The sequence below is a fragment of the Genypterus blacodes genome, unplaced genomic scaffold (genome assembly GCF_046128005.1).
Source record: "Genypterus blacodes isolate CSIRO-AG114 ecotype Tasmania unplaced genomic scaffold, CSIRO-AGI_Gbla_v1 ptg000039l_1, whole genome shotgun sequence".
NCBI classification, from domain to species: domain Eukaryota; kingdom Metazoa; phylum Chordata; class Actinopteri; order Ophidiiformes; family Ophidiidae; genus Genypterus; species Genypterus blacodes.
Window position 1 is genome coordinate 2,138,283 of NW_027466852.1, and position 17,295 is coordinate 2,155,577.

General features: G+C 43.3%; 2 protein-coding genes across 3 annotated transcripts in view; both read left to right on the plus strand.

Annotated features, from left to right (window-relative positions):
- The first annotated feature begins 1,124 nt into the window (after positions 1–1,124).
- Positions 1,125–14,485, plus strand: LOC142996872 (ovochymase-2). Its single transcript, XM_076147990.1, has 22 exons — positions 1,125–1,409; positions 1,624–1,721; positions 2,513–2,639; positions 2,939–3,160; positions 3,871–4,092; positions 5,739–5,879; positions 6,400–6,642; positions 6,726–6,911; positions 7,949–8,058; positions 8,434–8,534; positions 9,371–9,648; positions 9,860–10,023; positions 10,169–10,352; positions 10,455–10,673; positions 11,297–11,431; positions 11,654–11,875; positions 12,027–12,209; positions 12,297–12,409; positions 12,495–12,589; positions 12,891–13,180; positions 13,627–13,787; positions 14,267–14,485. The coding sequence occupies exons 1-22, from the start codon at positions 1,223–1,225 to the stop codon at positions 14,462–14,464; spliced, it is 3,879 nt and encodes a 1,292-aa protein (XP_076004105.1). The 5' UTR covers positions 1,125–1,222; the 3' UTR covers positions 14,465–14,485.
- A 376-nt stretch (positions 14,486–14,861) lies between these two features.
- Positions 14,862–17,295, plus strand: part of fam13a (family with sequence similarity 13 member A) — a 40,642-nt gene continuing 38,208 nt past the window's right edge. For both annotated transcript variants that reach the window (XM_076147684.1, XM_076147685.1), the window contains exon 1: positions 14,862–15,139. In XM_076147684.1, coding sequence (XP_076003799.1) covers positions 15,113–15,139 — 27 coding nt within the window. In that variant the 5' untranslated portion in view covers positions 14,862–15,112. The remainder of the gene's footprint in view (positions 15,140–17,295) is intronic.

Consider the following 17,295-nt stretch of genomic DNA (forward strand, 5'->3'; position numbering starts at 1 on the left):
CCTCTCCGTATATTTCTGCTGTTTTTCAGAGTTGCATTCAGGTTGTGGAGGATCTAAGGAGCTGACTGGAGATTCTGGCACCTTCACCAGCAGGAACTACCCCAGCAGCTACATGAATGGCATTAGCTGCACCTGGGAGATCAGAGTGAACCCAGACAAGGTACCACTACAGTCTGTCGAGTTAGTTGAGTCTGTCCTGCTCTCATTATGAAACACAACGTAACATAACATGCCACTTTCAATACAGAGACAAGAGCTGCTATCCTATATCATTCCCTTATATCACCATTCAGACATAATAGCAAATCTGTCTGCTTTATAATCATCCCTATAGTTTGGCAACTAAAGGTGAAACCCGCTGATGTTGAGGCCAAGCAGAGCAGAACAGCTGGTATGAATGCAGTGTCATGGACAGATGGCTGCCTTGTCTCACTTCATTCTCCTCAGCTTTCCTCCCGACAGCCACAGGAGAAAACTAAATCCTTGATCCTTCTGCGTCTGCCAGCATGGCTGCCTTTCTTTCTGCCTGATGCAGTGATTGCTTTTCTCTCCCCAGGTCTCTCTGTTCCTTTTGTTCTCCACTACACACACATCAACACGTTCACACCAAATATGCACGCTCACACGGCTGCATGCACACACTGACATGCACGCTCAACAAATACACACATGCGTATAACATCTCCCAAACAAACTTGCAGCGCACACACAGCCACATCTCGCACTGATGCTTTCCCTGGCAGCCCTGCGCTGCAATCGAATGTTCAGTGATAAACAAAATCAAGCAAAGATGAAACACCTCCGCCTGTTTGTGTTGCAGGTGATCCATTTGTGGTTTGAGGATTTTGCTTTGGAGGACACCAAGCTCTGCACATCAGACGCCATCACGCTCAGAGACAAACTGGGAATTATTGGTGAGCCCACAAGCCCTGATAGGGAGAGGGAGAGACACAGAGAGAGAGAGAGAGAGAGAGAGAGAGAGAGAGAGAGAGAGAGAGAGAGAGAGAATGCAGTGACATCAACCCCTCAAGCGAGCAAACTTTGAGGTCATGCCCAGTTCATGGGCAAACACACACACATGCCACATGCTGCATCACTTAACAAACACTCCACCACTAGTTTTCATTTCAGCCTCTAAAGCGATGTACTGATTTCTCTAATGTGTCTGATCTGTGTCCCTCTCGCTGGTTTGGTAATAAGTCCTTCTCCTTTGTAGAACCAAATGTACTGTCGTCTGATTTTTCTATGTGACTCGTGTGACTTTGTAGGTAAATACTGTGGCTACACTAAACCCAAACCTGTGGTGACAACGGGAGACCATCTGACGGTGTACTTTGACACCAATGACGCCCTAACAGAACAAGGTTTCAAGGCTCACTACAAAGCTGTGGACCCAAAAAAGGCGCCAGGTAAAAACAGAATTGCATTTTCAAATTACCTTGACTGTGAAAAATGTTGAATGTCTCAACTAAATGATTGAACTAGAAAAGTGACCGTGGTGGGAATAGGCACTGTGCGGAGAGACAAATTGGAGAGGGAAATGGAAATGGGTGGGGGTGGCGGGCAGTGCAGGTATCCTTGAGGTGTTTGTGGAGCTGAAGTGCCTTTCATCCCCGCTGCCAGAAATAGCCGGAGCCGGTGGCTTTCTCCAAGGTGACATCGGCAATCTGCGAACCCTCGGCTTCCCTGAACAGAACTATGAGAATGCAGCACTGTACCAGGTACTGTACACACACACGCACATACACAGGTACATGTGCACAAGAAATCTTCATGGGAACCTTCACTCACACACAGGTTCTGTTATATCTGAAGAGGCACTGCTGACCTTTTTTCTCAGGATGTAAAGTCGAAGTCATGCATAGTAGGTGTTTGTGCTCTCTGTCACTGAACGAAAACATATGAAAGGAACATTTACAACATTTATAAGTCATAATAGCTTTATAGTCCTTCACCACGAGTCTTATGAACCTAAAGATTTCAGATTAGCTCCTCAAAGTAAATCCATTAACAAAGGATGGCAACACAGTCAATTCTGCAGCTCTTAATAATTGATTATTGAAAGTAATTAAGTGGATTCTGTAAATGTAATGTCCAGTGAGTGTTACAATTATTCATGAGCTACAGTGTCTCAAATTTCAGCACATGTTAAATTATGCAACCCATCAGACCCAAAGTATGAAAACACAACCGAGCCTATATGGATGAGACTACTAAACATTAATGAATCCATGATGAATATTTGATTCATCCTGCTTTGCTTTTAATACATTTCTGGATGATTTTTAAATGTAGAGCCATTTGAATTACATCAAAAACGAGCAGAAATTAGTTTTTAGAATCTTAGTTTTAAAGCAATAAGGTTTTGCTACGTAAAGTGAGGTTACGTTTCACTTTACCGCCCGTGATACATCATCTGCCAGCTTACTTGGATAACATCCAGATCTCGGTGACCATGTTTGGTGTGTGCGTATGTATATTCTATACACATTGTGTTTCTTTGTTGGATCAGTGGAAAATCACCGTTCCTGATGGAGAAAGGATTCGTCTAACATTCACCACCTTTGAGCTTGTCCCTGAGGTCTGTGGAGACTTTGTCCAGGTCTTTGATGGTGACACGGCTGGCTCCGCTTCATTAGGTGGGCATCATACAACACATATGGTCATTGACGGGGAAAGGAAAGCTTTAATACAAAGTCCACATATCGATGCAGTTCATTTCAAATCTAGATGCTTGTTTGTAGGGCATAACGCTCAAAGTTCTACAGAGGTTCTGAGCTTTGTTTGTATTCTAGCCCAGGTCTCAGAAGTTGTACAATGGTCAGAGATTCTTGAGTCTTTATAATTAACTAATTGAGGTATTTGTTGATACTTGCTTACTTAATTTGAAATGTTGTTGTTGTCTATACAGTAAACATTGACATTTGATCCATTAAAGGAAAATTCTGCGGTGGCAAAATCCCAAATCCAGTGGAATCTAGGGGCAATACTATGGTGGTCCGCTTCAAAACAGACAACAGTTTGACCTCCAGAGGATTCAATGCCACTTACACCAAGTCCAGCCTTCCACCTATTGTTGTTCCCACCACACCCAAACCTACAACCACGCTCAGACCCACCACACAAACCTCTGAACCAACCACACCAACGACCCCTGCTGGTAAGAATTCTCTCAGCTGCTTCATCCATAAACCCTCATTTGCTGTTTAATTTGCATGCTCACAAACACAACAACTACACTAGAATTCATATTGAATCCTTTGACACAGTTTGATTCTATTGTCTTTCTGAGGGCAAGAACAACAACCCCCATTTTTCTTGTTTAGAAGGAGCATATTCATCAGATAAATTGACAAACTATATCCAGTTATCTCTCAAAGTCAATTACTGATGCACAATAAATCTCACTGCCAGATCCCATTATTACAACCACTCTATCTATGAGGGTTGTTTCCTGGCCAGTGGAAGCTTTGTCGCACACCTTACATAATTATAATGCCTCCCTGTGCAGATTTCCTTGCACAGACAAAACTGTAATCAGGCGACAGTTCCAGACAAGGATGAATGTGAGCAGCTTTTTGCGTAGGAGTGGGGAGACCCCCCTTGAGGTTTATCATTTTGTCACTGAATTAAAGCTATTGACAGGAAGACCAAATGCCTCCAGGGGCCAATTAAGGTACTGCATAATAAACCTGTTCATGGGGCACCCGGCCAAGCACTGAATTAACTGGGTCTCCATTGTCCTAGCAGACATGCATATAAACCCCTGAACCCTTTTGACTCCCTCTCCACTTTGAATAATGAGGTGTGGATGTGGTATAAAACATTGCTTCCGAACTCAATCCTTCTTCTGCTTTGTGTGTTTTACAGAGTCAGGATGTGGTGGACTGGCAAATTTGCAAGGACGAAAGGGAGTGATCCACACCTTGGGTTTCCCAAATGCATATCCGGCTCATCTGCGCTGTTCCTGGAAGATAACTGTGCCCAGAGGCTTCCTGGTGAAACTGCAGTTTACTGACATGGCCATCACAGGAGAGACTGGCCAATGCAAGGAGGACAAGCTGGTCATCTCTGATAAATTCACTACGCTAGGTGAGCCATGTCTAATCCTTTATATTGATTATTCTATTTAGTTATCACTCATCCTTATGAAAATTTGCATTTAGATCATTCCCACCAATGGCATGTTAGATCTGTGTGGTCTCCTTCCCCTTACATTACATTACGATCATTTGGCAGACGCTTTTATCCAAAGCGACTTACATTACATTACCACCCTTCGCAGAGGGGGGAGCAATTGAGGGTTCGGTGCCTTGCTCAGGGGCACCTCAGCAGGGGCTCGAACCGGCGATCTTTCGGTTCCCAAGCGGAAGCACTACCGTTCTGAGCCACTACCTCCCTTAACATTAAGAGTTCTGATGGTCAGGCAACAAGAGGAACAAGAAACGAGAAACCAACAAAAGATGAGAAGAATCTGCTATGAATGTGCCCTGTTTTTAAAATAATGGCTTGGCTTGTTTTTGCTGCACCTTGCTGGGCTAATAGCTCTTGTGTTGTGGTGTAGCTGTCTCCCACTGCTATAAAACTCTTGATTAGGATCTTGCTTGCAAAGGAACTAAGGCACAGTAGATTATTATTGTTATCCACCTCAGCGACAGCAGTGGGGCTGATAGAGCTTTATCTGAGTTCTCAAGGACCAAAGCACTGAGGTCCAAGTGCCCACAATCTGTGAAACTGATATGGATGTGTAATGAGAGGGTTAAGTGTGTGTGAATGTGTGTGAAATGTATGTTTTGACAAGACAGGCTTAAAAAGTCCGAAGATAAAAGCTTTAAAATGGATTAAGTTTTAGTTCTGATATTAACAATGAAATTAAATGGCACTTGTAATGTCAAAAGTTTAAGATCCACCAACCCCACTGAGGATCAACTTTAATTGTGTGGGGACCTCAGCCTGTTTCAGCTCACAGTTTGGATTTCTTCATCATAAGATTCCCAACAGCTTTCACCAATCCCCTTTATAAAGTTATAAGCAGCTATTTCTAATTTACAAGCTCAGATAAGCTGAATTTACACCTGTCCTGTGGCAAATGGAAGCTAAAGTTGAAGCGAATGAGCGGCTTTAAAGAGGCGATTGCCAAGACATGAGTTATCTTTTATAAGCAGCTGAGATAAAACTTTAGTGACTATTGAACATAAAACACATGTTGCTCCGTGTCTGTTGGCAAGTAGCCAAACGGCAAAACGTGTTTCAAGACTGCTGATTATGCAACTTCAACACTATATACTAATACAGGACAGGATGTCACCTTGTGCCTGTGAGAGTGAATATTTGACTATGCCTGTGTGTGTGTGTGTGTGTGTGTGTGTGTGTGCATGTGTGTGAGCTGAGACGTTCGGCTCCAGTCAGCTGCTTAACAGGCACAAGAGACAAAATTGGTCACGCAGAAGGATGAGTCGCGAACACAAACAAGAGTCAGTGACTTTGTCTGCTTCATTCTTCTCTTGATTTCTTAAGTAGCTGATGTCTGAAACATTTCAAGATAGTTTTTCTGCTTTTCATCTTTTTGAGCCTCTGAGTCAGTCTGCCCCCCGCCACATTTGTCTATGTATCTGTTTCTCCCCCCCCACATCCCCACCCACTCCAACACAAAGCATCCTCTTGCATCCCTCTTCATCCCTCTTCACTTCTTCTGTCAATGCTCAGCCTCTGTCCCTCCTCTCCCTCATTCCCCTCAGGCACACACTGTGGCTACCTCCTCCCTCCAGTGACGGTCAGCACCAGTGACACAATATCTGTCACGTTCCAATCTGACAGCCGCCTCACAGACCATGGTTTCTCTGCCAAGTGGGAGGCTGTTTATGCCGAGGATATCGCAGGTACTGAGGGCTGATGCACACGTGTACATGCGCAATCACACGCCGCACACTTAAGGGCAAGGGCACGCGCACACACACACACACACACACCTGAGACACAGATTGCTGAAGCAGCTCAGCACCTCATAATGACTATCCATAAAACATCCCACTCCCCTGTCACATACTTTTGAAAGGAGCAAAGTCATTGCAGAAGCTGTGTGAACTCTGTCAAAGCACAGACGTGTGTGCGCACTGTTTTGCATAAAAGATAAGTTAAACTTCTTATCTTTATCATGATTATAACACCAAGAGAGGTCCAGTGTGGAAAAATACCCATGCAAGTTTAATGTATTTTTATCGTATTGTTCAAACCCCCAGACCAGCACCAAATTAAATGAATCAATGGACGACAACTTGAAGCCCCCTGAAGACATCTCGCCCCTTCACTCTCTCTTTTGACTCTCATTAGCTCATCTTCACCCATCTTGATCACAACAACTCTTACAGTTTCCCTCTTACTGCCTCTTCTGTGTTTCAGAAATCCAGGGCTGTGGCGGATCTTCCAAAGAGGACACTGGTGTTATCAAGACACAGAACTGGCCCACAAACTACAAGCCGAACGCTGACTGCATGTGGAACATCGCCTTGCCTCTAGGGAAAAAAATCACACTGACATTCACCCACTTTGACCTAGAAGGCAAAGATTTCATGACATCCAAATGCTATGATAACATCGTGGTATATGACATCAATGCATTAAATATGCTGGTTCAAAAGCATGGTAAGTTGCTATGTGTTTTGAAATGGTCAGCTTTAACGTGTAGGGTGTCTGTATGGACATAATGTTGTTTCTACTCTTTTTAGGTCCGTTTTGTGGGACTAAGCTGCCTCCTACCATCCAGACGAAAGGAAACAGGCTGGTGATTCGTTTCAATTCAGACTTGGTTACTGAAGCCAAAGGTTTCAGGGCCTACTGGACAACCAACACCAGTCTGCCTGCTCCCACCGAGCCGCCCACTCAGCCCAACCCGTGGGACGACATCAACATAGGTGGGGTATCTGTCTCAGCATAGGAGCAGTTTTATTTAGCAGGGGTGGGAAATAACTAAATACATTTACTCAAATTCTGTAAGTTAGAGGGTACTAAGCATTTGTATGTCAGTTCTCTAGTATTTCTATACGTATCTATATGTCAGATTGTCTATTTTTACTCAACTATATTTCAAGGTAAAACAATATGCTGTTGTTAGTGGATTGCAGATAAAAACATATAAACATTTTTGATATTCGAAAAGCATAAAGATCCCCAACTGGATATATGAGAATGTGTTTTATAAATGGCACTGAAATAGTTGACATGTATGATAATCAATTGTTTGTTTGTCTACATTTGATAGTTTGGGTTTCTTTTACATCTTCATTTCTGATCTCTGCGGTCTTATACACCGTATAAACACATATGGCATACCCATCGTCTCCTTGCCGAGCACAGATGTGCAGTAAAACAAGGTGATTTGGTTGTGCTGAGAACGCAATCTGAGGTGGTCTCAGTCTGTCACTTTGCTCCCTGATTGGCTGTCACCCAATTCCCATTCTTTAGCCAGTGATGGGACCCAGGTGGCCTTGGCCCCTGCCAACCTCATTGCTAAAATAGAGATTTAAAGATGGAGGCTGCTGACCATAGATGTCCAAGTGTTTCCAGCAAGGAACATAATAAGAAAGAAAGAGTCCAAGAATGTGCCAAATTGATGTCAGGTCTTTTGAAAGGGAAATTTACACTCAAATATTTGCTGAGCATGTTGTAAAATCTGGCCTGGAAGATGCAACTTTATAAGAATATTAGCCAGTGAGAGTTTTTGGAGGGATATACAGTATATACCCAATGCCTGCCTAATGTACAAATCATTTCAAAATGAAATGCCTGTGATGGCAAAAGCTGCAGCCCGACAAAGCAGCTAATCTGCTAATAAGCAGATATGCTTATTCAAGCTTTACTGATAAACACAGAAAAATAATGCAAACAAATCCATACACACTCAATCAAAGAGAGCTACAATTGATTGCTATGATTTCCTCTCATTTCCTAGAGTGGCCGGTGTGTGGGAAACCAGCTATACCTCCCACCATCGTCTCCTCTCGCATTGTCAATGGAGACTCAGCCATGCCACACTCCTGGCCCTGGCAAGTGTCCATGCAGGTGAGCGACTACAATAAGACACTGAGGGCTGGCAATTAGAATTGATTTTTTAACTTGCATTTATTGAATCAGTTAAAGCAATTTCAAATGAACAACATATCAAAACAAAGCAGTAAATTGATTTTAGATGTCTTGTGAAAATGTGATCTGTTTCAAGACCCTTTTATTGATTTATTTCATTGATTGATGAACTGCATCAGTCTTATCTGTACCATCTTTAATGATGTACTTTGATCAATATAGTAATATCTTTAATAACGTTTCCTCATCTGCCTGTGTGTGTGTGTGTGTGTGTGTGTGTGTGTGTGTGTGTGTGTGTGTGTGTGTGTGTGTGTGTGTGTGTGTGTGTGTGTGTGTGTGTGTGTGTGTACATAGGTCTGGCCAGCCAGTCGTCCAGATCCCACATTCTTCCACACCTGTGGAGGAACTCTTATTCATAAGAACTGGGTGCTTACAGCGGCCCATTGCTTCATAAAGTAAATATTCAGTTTTCTTCATAAGCAGTACATTTTAACAACATTTAGCAATGCCGAAAGTGACGTTGATTCACATTATAAGGGTTTGGACTTTGGACTCCTCCATTTCCTCCCACACGTTTTACCAAAATGTTATTGCCACAGCGATAACCAGTTTTGCTACAAAGTTTAAAACACAAATCTCTTCAAGTACCATTTGCAAAATCTCACATGGCAGGTCCCTGTGCTTTTTCCTAAGGCTTATTACAGTGGATTGCCTCATTAGAGATACTCTCTGCCTTAGCTCATACATTGCAGTGCCTGTCACAGAAAGAAATGCTGATGTACTGCGGAGCCTGAGCACTATCTAGTTACCTCTGCCAAGGTCATCAATGTCCAGTTGTTTGTTGGTTTGCAAGATATCTCTGTGTAGATAGACTATCAATAGCAATAACCATTTGGTCTGATCAGGATCTGCTAATGTTTAGCTGAGATGATGCTGATTCTGTTGCAATGATTTTAGTATCTTTACTGAGACAGAGCCAGAGAAAAGTTCTATGTTCTAGTTATTACTTTTATTATTAATCTTTAGGCTAGTATATTAGTAGTTTGTATGAATACATTTTTTTATCTAAGCTTGCTCTGGTATTGCTTGCTGTTTTTGTTCATAAATAGAATAAATTGAAATAAAACACAATTCTCACAGTACAAACAAATATTGCTTCAATACAATAGTCAGTCTACAGTGTGTGCAGTCATGCATCTAACAGGACCTTTGCACCATTACACACACACTCACATGCTTTGCACTGTGAGGGATAATTGATTCATCATCTAACCTCTGTTTCCTTCCTCAGCTATGCTGATGAGCTGCAGCGTTGGCGCATGTGCCTTGGCAAACACAACTTGACCTACGAAGAGCCCAGTGAACAGTGCTTCAATGTGTCTGGCATCTACCGCCATGAGGGCTTCAAGTATCCCACAGTGCCGACGGTGGAGTTTGACATTGCCTTGGTCAGGCTGGATGGGGAGGTGACACTCAGTCAGGAAATCTCTTATGCCTGCCTTCCTCCCAAAGAGGAGGTCCTTGCTGGGGGGAGGCTCTGCTACGCCTCCGGCTGGGGAGATGAGACAGGTGCTGTTTCTAGGCTTCACCTTTACATGTAGATACAAGATACACACACAATACACAATACAGCACCACCTCAAGATGCTGTTGAACAATCATATTGCATTGGAAACCTCTGTACGCCCTCTGTTGGACTAAAGAGCAAATACTTCCCAAGTTTATTCTCTTCAGTTTAGCCACCATCTAAACTATACATATTGTTTTATGTGATTATCAGGTGATTCAATGAATGCCAAAGTTGCAGAGGCCCTTAACCAGGTTGCACTGCCTGTTGTGCCATATGACACCTGCAAGAGGGCAGATTACTGGTGGTTCCAAGTCAAGACCTCTATGATTTGTTGTGGCTATAACCTGCCTGATGAGCTCAAGTCTGTGTGTCAGGTAAAGGATTCTGAGCACAAGTATGATGAAAACATGGACAAGAAAGGTCCTCTCACATCATTAGTATGACAAAATAACAAATAACAAATACAAGTTTAAAGCACACAGAATATCATTGATGTTGGTTTGTAATCTTGATTTACAGGGAGATTCAGGTGGTCCTCTGGTATGCCAGGACAACCTAAGTCAACCTTGGGAGGTTCATGGTATAACCAGCTTTGGACCCATAGGATGCATTATGAATAAGAAGCCCTCTGTGTTCACCCGCACCTCTGCCTACATTCCCTGGATTGAGAATGTAATCCGCAGGGACATCTACAATGAGCACAGTATGAGTCCAGCTGGTCTAAACTGACCCACTTTGCTCAAATATTAAACATGGTGCAGAAATCAATTATTTTGGGTTTTCACTCTCTGTCCTCCCTGTGTAGCATCTGGTTGTGGTGGACCGAAGGTCTTGACGGGCACAGGTGGCACCCTGTCCTCGATGGGTTACCCTGGCAGCTACAGCAACAAAGCCCGGTGCCAGTGGAACATCCAGGTGGCCCCCGGCAAACTGGTCCACGTTCATTTTCGCAATTTCTCCCTGGAGGAGAGCATATTATGCATGAATGACAAAGTCACCCTGTCAGACAAAACAGGAAGCCTAGGTATAAAGCACACACAAACTGTGTATGTGTGAGCGTGTGTATGAACCATAGGTGTGTATATGTATGCATGTGAATGTATGTGCACAAGTGTCTGCTTTGTTGTCTCCGGTTGATGATTAACTTGCTGAGTCATTCTTTAATATGATTACTTTCCTGGGTGTTACACCCTGTCTCCCCATCTTTCACTTCAGCACAATTACTCCAGTCTATTAGGACGAGTGAATGACATTTCACAGTCAAGTTGTTTGTCATTGCGTAGAGAAGGACCATAAAAAACATGCTGACAGGCATAACTCCAAGCCTACCATGTCTCTTACCATATCCTGAGTCTCAGCCTTAGATAGTGTATTATTCGTTATTATTTATTAATCAGTGAATTAATATCATGACAGGGATCATTGATAATTCAGTACAATTTACTTGTATTTCAGTAGAATCTGAAGGCAATGTTTAGAGTTCTACGTGCACCATGGCCCAACAGTACTTTATCAATTTAATATAATATGTATTTCAGTAGAGTTTATTTAATTGACTTCAGTACAATCTGAATGCAAGACGTGTAATGCAGTATAGAACATCTTACTCCATTAGCCTGACATTACTCTATGTTGACACACTTTCAGGCACACACTGCAGCCATGTACCCCCTCAGGACCTGGTGAGTGATGGAGAGACACTTCAAATCCTCTTCTCCTCTAATGATAAGGTGGTGGACACGGGCTTCATTGCAAACTGGATGGCAGTGGACCCTAAAGAGGGTAAGAAAATCACAGTGTAACCGACAAGACAGAAAAGGAGTCTTTGGGGATAATAATGTGAGTCAGTGTATGTCATGTTCTTATTCTCCATTCCATCATCCCTCACCTACTCTTCCTCCTATACATGACACGCAATGTCTTTATGTTTGAAGGCCCATTATGCAAGAAGATTTCCCTAAGTTGTAATAAAAGATGCATTAATTCCATTTTCTTCACACACAGCTCCATGTGGAGGGACTTTCAGCACTGATCAGGGAGAAATCATCTCTCCGAACTGGCCCAGTGATTACCATGCTCAGTCTGTGTGCACTTGGCGTATCTCCATTCCGTCTGCAAAAAGCATCTACATAGGCTTTACTGACTTTGAAGTGCAAGCTGTAAACATGTTAGGAAAGTGTGTGGACTATGTGGAGATCTTCAATGGAGGAACCATGGCATCACACGGTGGGTTGCCCGACCGGAAAAGGCTCTTGTGCCATATGCATATTTCTTTATGTTCTGTAGAGACCAGTGTTATCCACAGCAACTTCTTAGCTGCTGTTGTCTATACACTGCAAAATGGAAATAAAGATCTCATGTCTTATCTGTTATGTAGGTCGCTTCTGTGGCTTTGCACCGCCTCCTAGAGTGACCATCTCTGGCACCAAAGCCATCATCCGCTTCCTTAGTAATGGAGCCAATCAGCAGAAGGGTTTCCGTGGTTACTGGAGCACCGATGCTAGTGTTATCCCAACTTTACCCCCTCTTCCCCCCAACCCATGGGACAACATTACTATCAGTGAGCATATAGCCCAATTGACAGCAGCCCAAACACTTAGATCTATATACTATAACGGAAATGTACGATTTATCTTTTTGTCTCCAGACTGGCCAGAAAACTGTGGCGTCCCAGCAGTGCCACCGACTACAGCCACAGCAAAGGTGGTAAATGGAGTAGAGGCTGTGCCCCACTCTTGGCCTTGGCAAGTCTCCATGCAGGTACTGTCAACTCCTGTTTCTGTGTGATTGAATGAGACAGATTGAACAGAACTTTCATTTTGCACAATTCATCTCTCTCTATCAGGCCAGTCCCATCGCGTCCATCCCTTACATGCATGGCTGCGGAGGCTCTTTGATTCATGAGGAATGGATCCTTACGGCTGCTCACTGTTTTATGTCGTAAGATATTTTATAGATTTTATCGACTTTTTTCTGGGGTAGATGAACACTGAAATCCTTGTAATGTGACATTCATAATTCTGCCAATTCTGAATAAGGGAAACATAAGTACTCAATGTGAAGAATGGAAGCAGAGCAGAAAATATTGAAAATAGTGGTAGGAGTAACTGGTAACTACAACCACTAGAAAAATGTTTACTCTGCACCCCTGATATAGCATTTTACATAGCTAATGTATTGGTGTAAGTAATGGTGTCATGGTTAATGATCAAATACCGTGAATCTTCCACCTACTTTTCAGCCCACTGAATAATCCAAAATACTGGCGCATGTGCCTGGGGAAGCACCACATGAACTCCTCCATGGATGCTCCCTCAGCAGAGGCCTGCTACAAAGTGGACAGCATCATTCGCCACGAAGGATTCATCTATGAGACTGATAAATCAGACATCAGCAATGACATAGCCCTGGTCCATCTGGCCGAGCCTGTCAACATGACCAGGGAGATCAGCCCTATTTGTCTGCCTAAACCAGGAGCAGTGGTGCCTGCTGGGAAATTCTGCTTTGTCACTGGCTGGGGAGATGAGAAAGGTAGAGAGGGTCACACATTTTAGTTTCCCTCACGATTTCTAATGTAAAAGCTGTAATACCAGTGCTGCCCTCAGATAACCAACACTGTAACTACTCTCATGTGTAAGAATGTGACACCAAGTTTCATGTTGTTGTTTGATACAATGTTCGATATAGATATATTAGAGTCTGACATGGAGGGAAGTAAGTAGGGGCAACTAGAGGATTTGTTTTTTTGACGGACAAGAAAATAAAACTGGGATACTCCTGAATGACTTCCTTTGGTGTCGGACTCAGAACTTGACAGTCAGCAAAGAACTTGCAGGCTCAGCATCTATAGCATACATTATGTTATTTCATCTTACTGGGGCCGTACCTTAACTGATAATGCAGTTGTTGCATTATTTAACATCTCTATTTTGCATCTCTTTACCAACTTTGCCTTTTCCTTTCTACTCCTATTTCAGGCAACTTGTTCCCCAAAGTGTCTGAGAAGCTGAATCAGGCGCCTCTCCCTATTGTTGACTTTCAAACCTGCAGCAAGCCTGCATACTGGTGGGACGTCCTCAGGCCCTCTATGATCTGTGCTGGCTACGAGTCCCCAGATGAGCTTAAGTCAGCATGCCAGGTAAAAGGACACATTCAGTTGCTGTTGCAGGAAAGGAGGGAACATAAAATAGAGAAAACTAGAGCAAGTTTTTACACAGCGGTAGAGTTTTAGGAGAAGCTGCCCTTGTAGCTTTTCTCACACCATATTATATAAGTGTGTTGGCATCTCTGGCTTGTCTTCTATGCAACCCCCTGTTTTGTCTGTGATCAGTCAGGCTTGATAGCAAATGGGTTCCTAGTTTGCAGGCATAATTGGGCAGAAAGAAGACAGGAACATGTTTGTCAGCCATAATGAGCAGAAGAGAGATGGGAAATAGAATCTTTCGACGTACTGAAGGCTATGACTAGGTTTTATGAAACAGAACAGATTTATGTCAAGCTTTTTATTATAAAGGCTGATGCTGATAAATCCCTGGCAGGTTCCCCAGTACTGCCACAAACATACACACACACAGTAACACCAATAATCCACTCCTTCATCTCACCTCTGTCTTGTAGGGTGACTCCGGGGGTCCGTTCATCTGTGCTACAGCTGGAACCAACACAACGTGGGAGGTTCATGGTGTTGTCAGCTTTGGACCACAGGGCTGCATCAAAGACAAGAAGCCTTCAGTATTCACCCGAGTCTCTGCCTTTAGTGACTGGATTGACCACAACATCAAGAAGTTCATTTTTGAAAATGTCATAGCGTACTAAAGCACATATCCTATTTAAATATGAAATGAAATAGTAGGGGGGTTGGTCAAGCTACAAAAAAAATCAAAAAAGGAAAAATTTCCATGCTTAAAGGTTTTGTGACGAAAACAAAGCTAGATGGTTGTGAAATGTAAAGATGCTTTAGTTTTATATTCCATGCATGTTACTTTTGTGCTGCTGTAGTTCTAATTAAAATACAAGCAATGCAATGTTCAATTTCTCTCTTCTCGATGCTGAGAAGCTCTGATTTCTCTCCTCCCCAACTCTCACACCACAGGCACACATTTGAAGTTTTGGGTTTTAACTCCTTGTCACATGACCAGGCGATTTGGCCAATCAGAGAGCTCGGCTCAAATTTCAGCCTAGGAGGAGAGGGGACTACAGGGGGAGGAAGACAGAGACAAGCTCAAATCTGTGTTTATGGGTGAAAGAAGCACAGTCTCCTGGTGAAATCCGCTGCCAGCAACTTTACACTCACTGTGGATTATCTGTGTGTTGTTTTGGAGGCGTTTGGATGAAGCATGATAGTGTGAAAGTGTTTCCCTCTGTTGGGGAAAGTTTAAGAATGTGCCCTGGGACAGAGTGAGGAGAGGAGGAGGGAGAACAGCAGCAGTTTTCTCCTCATCTTTTCATTTCGTCTGTGGAAGAATGGGGGCAGGAGCTCTGACCATCTGTGTGAGTAGAAGCTGAAAGCCTGAGTTGGTTGAACAACTCCCCATGCAATATGTGATGAAGGGTTGAAGAATGCACAACTGTGACTGTGTGTGTGTGCGTGTGTATGGGTGGGTAAGTGTGTGTTAGATGTTGGGGTAAGCGCAGCAATGTCACAGTAGAAAGAGCTCAACATTATCTGCCGACACTGTGTTTTGTTTCCTTCCTTAAAGGAATTTAGTTTACAAGATCTAAGCTCTCACTTGATCCAGACACTACTAACGTCTGGAGATCTCTATCTAATCTTTGTATCTCCTGTCCGTGCCTGTAATATTATCCAAACAAACCCTCCCTTCCATTATACCACATGGACAAACTTATTTTAAAAATCCTTGGCTGTAGCTGCAGTGCGTTTCCCGGAGCAGCTGTTGCTTGAGGTGCCTGTGGTGCCTTTGCTACCAGTTGCTTCAATGGCCACCCATGTAGGGAGGCAGTCAGAGACAAGGAGAGGGAGAGGGGGGCTGAGGGGAGAGGACACATGCTGGGACTTGCTATCCCCCATGAGTAAGTCAAAGGGACAATCCACCCACTCTGAAACTATTCACAATGTTGTACTGTATTGCATTGTGTTGTGATGTATATCAAACCAAAAACACTTGGAAATCAAGGAGGCTTTAAGATACTTTTCAACACTCATTAGCAACCAGAGCCACTTGACAATACACTCCTTCCTCACTGTCAGGAGTTGGAAGTGTGAGAATATGTCAAGGCTGGGGGGAGGGGAGAGGGAAATGGGGATTATTAGGCTGATCACAGCAGACTTGTAAACAATAGGGGTACCAGCAGTATTTGTCTCTTAATTACTGGCTGCTTTTGTGGACAAATGCTTCACGTGTAATTCGGAAGTATAAGGCCTGGCATTCCACATCGCCAGTGCCAAGAGAGAAGAGTGTGAAGCTTTAATGTGCTCAGTTACTTTGATCTCTTTCACACAGAAGCAGTGACCCACAAAGAGCACGTCTTTGTCTTGGTTTGAAGGGGGTCATCATGGGAAACATGTATTCTGATCACAGATTATGTACTGGCTGTCATTTCTGGTGCTCGCAGCAATAAGTTCACGTTTTCTACGTTGAATACTTGCTTAAACATAAATGCGTTGTTCTCTTTTCAGAAGTTGACCTGCAAGAGAAATGAAATCCTGCCTGACCAAGAACAAAACCCATTTATAAACCAATATGTCATGTTATAGCACCAGTGGGAAAACGTCATTGCAGACCACATTACCAGCATTTTCCGAATGGTGTAATGGTGTACAGTGTGTAATACAGTGTGTAATACAGTTGTACATCTGGGATAAATGTGGGCCTTGTTCAAACTATGACTAACCCACCGCGACCACTTGCATGATAGGGGGCGGGGGGGCAGATTTAGCTGACATGTGTTTTGACCTTTGACCTTCAGGCACTTATCTTTAGCAATAGGACAGAAATGAATCTACATCATAAAGGTGCATCAGACTGAAAGTGTAGACAAAAAGATATTCGGTGAGCCCATCTTGTACTATATAGATAAAAGGTAAAGGCATACTTGCTGTGTGTGGGTTTGTGTAAACCCAATCATGAGTTTCTTGTTCAAACCTGCCAAAGCTCTCACTTCTCCTTGGCTGCTAACATCTCCTCACACAGAGCCTGTAAATTAGGTACGAATAAGTCAGCACTAAAGCACATGCTGTTGAGCCCATTATGGCTGCTACGTCTCAGGGAGTCACACAGGGCCGAGACAGTGAGAATGAAGTCACACCTAATTACCACACCATGCTATCAGCGGGGGTTTACACCGACCGTATTTGAACGCACCTGCTCGAACTAACGTTATCACATACTGCCTTGCGTGTGAAATGCTGGTCATCTGCTCCTTTGAGTGTGACTGTGTGGTCGTATAAACACTGGCACAGCATCTGCTATGACTTTGTTCTCCTCAGTCATCCCAGCACCATCTGTGTGGTGGGGTTTAATTAGCTGACCTGAGTGTATTTGGTGACATGAGTGACTAAATTGTTGCAGCCGTCTTTACAACCCCGCCGATAATGTCATCACACAATAATCCCTATTGTCCTGTAGCATTCTGGGAGAACCACTGTCAGGGCCTCTGTGTAGATCATTTGTTTGAAGTGTTGAACT

Coding starts and splice junctions, on each gene's coding strand:
- LOC142996872 (XM_076147990.1), top strand. CDS start 1,223: ATGTACTGTCGTCTGATTTTTCTATGTGACTCGTGTGACTTTGTAGGT. Junction 2,640..2,938: donor GGCTGGCTCCGCTTCATTAG/GTGGGCATCATA, acceptor GATCCATTAAAG/GAAAATTCTGCGGTGGCAAA. Junction 10,353..10,454: donor GGACATCTACAATGAGCACA/GTATGAGTCCAG, acceptor CTCCCTGTGTAG/CATCTGGTTGTGGTGGACCG.